Source organism: Panthera uncia, chromosome X, assembly GCF_023721935.1.
Source record: "Panthera uncia isolate 11264 chromosome X, Puncia_PCG_1.0, whole genome shotgun sequence".
NCBI lineage: Eukaryota > Metazoa > Chordata > Mammalia > Carnivora > Felidae > Panthera > Panthera uncia.
Genome location: NC_064817.1, coordinates 40,966,687 through 40,972,299, shown reverse-complemented (window position 1 = coordinate 40,972,299; position 5,613 = coordinate 40,966,687). Strand labels below are relative to the sequence as shown.

Sequence of the window (5,613 nt, the reverse complement as noted above, 5' to 3'; positions counted from 1 at the left end):
TTATGACCTCCCAGACGCTAAGTCGCGCTTGCTGTCGGAACACAGTCCGTCAGGCCCCTCCGCTTTTGCCAGCCAGACTCGGGGGCTCTGCTTGGCCTATGAGCCGCCCCTCCGCCCTGGCTCCCTCCCGCCAGGCCGTGGCGCGCGCACCGCCTTGCCGCCCTTCCTACCCTCTTCCGTGGGCCTCTCGTCTGCACTTGGCTCTGGAGACTCCGTTCTGCTAATCCTCTGGCGGTTTTCTGGGTTCTTTAGGCAGGTGTAGGTAGAATCTCAGTGATCAGCAGGACGCGCGGTGAGCCCAGCGTCCTCCTACGCCGCCATCTTCCCTCCCTCTAGCCAAATGCTCTTTGATAAACACAACCCTTGAGCCTCAATTTTCTCATTTATAAAATAGGGGAAATTTAATATAGTAAGGAATTGCCCTAAGCTGCAAAGTATATACTCTCTTCACTTTTCCAGCTAATTTCCAAGCAGTGTTTGAGATTCCTTTCTATTTTGGCGCTCCCTTCTGTTACAAGTATATCAAGCTACATGAAGCACATCACACACACACATACATGAGGTATTTTTCTTCCCTTTGCCTTCACCTTGAACCACAGGTGCTACTTTATCTTTTTTCTCTTGATCAGGCATACTATCCTGAAGCTCAGTTGGTGGCTCCTCTTGCTGACGTTGTTCAATACTGGGCTGCTGGGCCGAGGGGTGTGTGTATGGATGCACACAAATAAAAAGTTGTGTTATTAATACATGTCAATAATATAAATATACAGAATACATAGATATATTTGATCATAAGTAAATCTAAAAACACTTCACTTCCAGGGAAGATGGCGAGTAGGAAGATTCTAAGCTCACTTTGTCCCACACAGACACCTAGATAACACCCAGTAAGTATAAATAACCCAGAAAAAGATCCACCAAAGACTGACAGAACAGACTGTCCACAGCTAAATTTAGAGAGGAGGCCACACTAAAAAGGAATTTATAAAATAGTTCAATGACAACAACAACAAAAATCTAAAGACATTTCTCCAATACTATTCAGTATACTTATTCTTAATAAAATTACTCTTCCCACAGAGAGGCTACTCCAAGAAAAGAGTTACCCATAAGGGCTTTGGAAGCTATTTTAATCTATGTTGGGATGGATGTGTGCAATCTGTTGTTAAAATGTGTAAGAAAGTCATCAGATATATTTCCTGGGAACATAACAGCATTCATCCAAGAAATACCAGAATGTGATGCTCCTGGATAAATGCTCCTTATCAGCATGAAAAACCCTTATCAGTGTATCTATATTAGTTCAACACTTTCACAAAAATAAATTTGTACTAATAAAAAACATCAAATGTTCAAGTACTTACAACCACAGGCCCAACTAGCTGGAAAGAGTTTTGATCATTTCGTCTTGCTCTAGGCTTGAATGTTGACCTTATTTGCCAACTCATATTTCACACTGAAAACAGAATACTGGGATTTAGAAAATGCACTTGAGAGGATAGTTATGACCACTTCTGTGGCCAAATGGTGACATGTGCTTTTTTTTCAAGATTGAAAATATGTTCAAAGTAAGTCGAAAGGTAATTTAGTTGTGCATACTTTTCAATCACACCAAATCTGGCAGCTTGCAAAGGCAATTGTTTATGTCATGGCCAAGCAGACACAGAAATTAAATAAGGCATGTGTTAAAGACAAGAACATATTTCTGAAGGGGTATGGTTTTACAACTTGTTTCACCATCTTGGAGATATTTAAGAAAATACCACTGGAGGGGAACCTGGGCGGCTCAATCGGTTAAGGCTCTGACTCTTGATTTTGCTCAAGCTCAAGTCATGATCTCAAAGTTTGTGGGTTTGAGCCCCACGTTGCACGGAGCCTGCTTGAGATCCTTTCTCTACCTCTCTCTCTGCCCCTCCCATTTGTGCTCGCTCTCTCTCCCAAAATAAATAAACTTAAAAAAGAAAAAAAAGAAAGAAACTACCACAGGAGAATTAAGACTTTGAGTAACTACTACTGCTGGCACACTCTGATTTACTAAGCCCTTTCTTTCCATGCCTCCAATAAAGTTTTATTGGAGCACCTAACTACATTCACTGTTAATATATTGCCTACAGCTAGTTTTGCACTAGAATTGCAGGGTTGAGTGCCTGCAATAAAGACTACATGTGGCACTCTCCTCTCCTGGTACTCCGCCTGGCACACTACAAATCTTAGGGATGCAGTTACAACTCCACAACATTCCCCATTTCTAGGGCCTTTCTTTACTACCAGACTTGCCCCTTACCCAGGGCCCCACTGAGGACTCCATTGTGTGGGTCCTATTGGCAGTTCCTTGTGCCTCCAAGACTCCAATATCTCAAAAAATGCCCCCAAGACTCATGCCATCTTCATTTGACCCCCATCTCTCCCTAGCTTACCCTCCTCCCCTGTCCTACCACCACATCAAGGGTCATTGATGGGGCCCTTCACAGGGTGGCTGTGAAGCCTGTGAGAAGAAAGATGACTTTCCTCCTCAGGGGCCAGAAACCACACTGCCCTGACCCCTGCCTCAAAACTACTGGCTCCCTCCTCACACTCACTCACACTTAAACTGCTGGAAAAACTTATCTGCAGACCTACCAGTTGAGTCTCAGACAGCAAAAAAAAGAATACATATTGTAAGACAAGACCCACACTGCTCAGCACTCAGAATTCATTGCACATACCCCACACCTGCGGGTGAAGGTGCAGCAGTCCTGGGAATGCACACTGTGTCCCACATGTGCAGCACAGGTAAGGGCTTCCCCACCCCCTTGCCTGGGACCCACTTAAGATTCCCAAATTTGCCCTCTGTCGACAGTTCCTGGTGCCTCTGGGACCCAAATACCTCAAATCATGCCCCCAGGACTAGCCCATCTTAATCTGAACCCCTCCACTCTGCAGCCCACCATTATTCCCTGTACACATCCCACTATATATCAAGGGCCATGACAGCCCCAATACCTGTGAAGAGGAAGAGGATAATCGCTTAAGGACCTTCTTCCTCACAGGCCAGGAACGGTGTCATCCCTACTTGCCCAAAGCCTGCTGCATCCCTCCTCACACTCACTTAAATTCCTGGGAAGACTAATCTGAAAACCTAGGAATTGAGTCTCAGTCAGCAAGAAAGAATGCAGATAGCAGGATGCAACCCACACAGCTCCATACCCGGAACACATTGCACATGCTCCATGCAAATGGCCAGTGGGAAAGAGCATGGCAGTGGGCATGTGCATGGAGTCCTACTGTGCCATGTGGGCGGGGCTTCCAGAAGCCCCACCCAGGATTTCCAAATCTGCCCTCTGTCGGCAGGTCCTGGGGCCTCCAGAGCCCACATACCTCAAATAACGCGCCCAAGATTCACCCCATCTTCATCTGAACGCCTCCCCCCCAGCCCATCACCCTCCCCTATCCGGGTTCCACCCCAGTAACAAGGGCCATGAAGCAAGGACACCTGTGAGGAGAAAGATGGTGACCTTAAGGCCCTTCCTCTTCTGAGGCCAGGAACCACACCAGCCCTATCCACTCAAAGCCTGCTGGCTTCCTCTTCACGCTCAAATTCCTGGGAGGACTGATCTGGGAGCATACCAATTGAGTCTCAGACAGCGAGAAAGAATCCAGACCGTTAGACGCAAACTACGCTGCTCCGCACCCAGAACGCGTGGCACACGCTCCACGCCGATGGCCAATGAGAAAGCTCATGACGCTGGGCAGGCGCACTACATCCCACGAGCGCCGGGTGGGCGGGGACTTACCCCACTCCTTCATCCGGGCCCCACTAAAGTTTCCTCAATCTGCCCCCTCTGCCAGTAATTCTTGGTGTTTCCAGGACCCGGAAACCTCAAAACGTGCCCCCCAAACACCCCATCTTCATCTCACCCTCCTTCCCCACTGTCCTCTCTTGTTCCACACTCACCAAGACAGACAATGGCCATGGCTGAAACACCTTAAGGTAAAGGAAGACCTTGAGGACCTTCTTCCTTGGAGGGCAGAAACCACACCACCCTTACCCACCCACAGCCTGCTGGCTTCCTCTTCAAGCTCAAATTCCTGGGAGGACTGATCTGGGGACCTACCAATTAAGTTACACACAGCAAGAAAGAATCCAGACCTTAAAACATGAACTGCACTGCTCTGCACCCTGAACCCGTTGCACACACCCAGCGCCAGCGGCTGATGGAAAATTGTGTGGTGCTGGGCAGGCGTACTGCATCCTGCGTGTGCCAGGTGGGTGGGGGCTTCCCATCCCCTCACCTGACTGAGGATTCTTGAATCTGCCCTCTGTCAGCAGTTCCTGGGCCCACCAGAACCCAGATATCTCAAGTCATGCACCAGGACTCACCCCAGCTTCATCTTAACCCCCCTCCCCCATCTGTAAACCATCACCCTCACTTTTCCTAGTCCCAGCATGACATCAAGGGCCATGGCGGCCACCACATCTGTGAAGTGAAGGACAATGACCTCAAGACCCTTCTTATTTGGAGGCCAGGAACCACAGCACCCTTACTCACCCAAGGCCTGCTGGCTCCCTCTTCACACTTAAATTCGTGAGAGGACTGATCCAGCGACCAACCAATTGAGTCTCAAACAGCAAGAAAAAATCCAGACGGTAAAATGCGGCCTGCGTTGCACACACCCCAGGCCAGTGGCTGATGGGAAAGCACATGGTGGGCAGGTGTACTGAGTCCTGTGTCTGCCATGTATGCAGGGGCTTCCCATTCCCTCACCCCACTGAAGATTCTTGAATGAGCCCTCTATCCGCAGTTCTTGCGCCCTCTAGGACCAAGATACCTCAAATCATGACCCCAAGATTTTTCCCGTCTTTCTCTGACACCCTCCCATCTGAAGACCACTGTTCTCCCTTGTCCTGGCCTGAAATGGTATCAAAGGCAATGGCAGCTGCTGCACCTGTGAAGAGGTTGATGACCTTGAGGATCAATTCGGGGACAATTAACATCTTAACTATATTGAATCTGTCAACCTGCATACATAGTCTGTTCATTATTTAGGTTTTTTATTCTTCTTGTAGTTTACAACATCCACAGATCCTGTACATGTTTGGTTAGATTTTTTTTTGAGGAACTATTGTAAAATAGTATTGTGTGTGTATGTGTTTTTTAAAATTTCAGGTTTTGTTGATGGGGCAAAGGAAAACAGCACAAGACTCAAAGAGTTGTTTCACAGTGGAGTCACACAATTCATCCTCCCAGCAACGAACTGCAATAACACGTATGCAGTGTTGTCTACCAGGGCAGCTCATGATACTCAATGATTTTTCCCTAAGATTGGAAATGAAAAAGAATGTCCACTCTCACCCTGGTTATTTAACATTGTATTGGAAATCCTAGCCAGCGTGGAAGGGCAAGAAAAAGTCATCAATGGTTTACAGATTGGGAAGGAAGAAATAAAAACGACCCCAATTCTCAGATGACATGATAATCTGCGTAGTAAGGTACTGGAGCTAATATGTGAGGCTAGCAACATTGCAGACTACCAATTCAACACACACAAATCAAGCATATTTCTGTATACTAGCAATGAACAATGAAAACTGAAATTTTATTTATTTATTTATTTATTTATTTAATGTTTTAT

General features: G+C 46.9%; 1 protein-coding gene across 1 annotated transcript in view; it reads right to left on the bottom strand.

The window, feature by feature from the left end:
- LOC125931289 (X antigen family member 3-like) overlaps nucleotides 1-1,451 on the bottom strand; it is a 9,829-nt gene extending 8,378 nt beyond the window's left edge. Inside the window, exons 1-2 of the mRNA XM_049643240.1 lie at nucleotides 1,365-1,451; nucleotides 588-690 (exon numbers count right to left, since the gene is read on the bottom strand). Of these exons, the coding sequence (XP_049499197.1) occupies nucleotides 588-690; nucleotides 1,365-1,448 (187 nt within the window). The 5' untranslated portion in view covers nucleotides 1,449-1,451. The remainder of the gene's footprint in view (nucleotides 1-587; nucleotides 691-1,364) is intronic.
- Nucleotides 1,452-5,613: the final 4,162 nt, after the last annotated feature.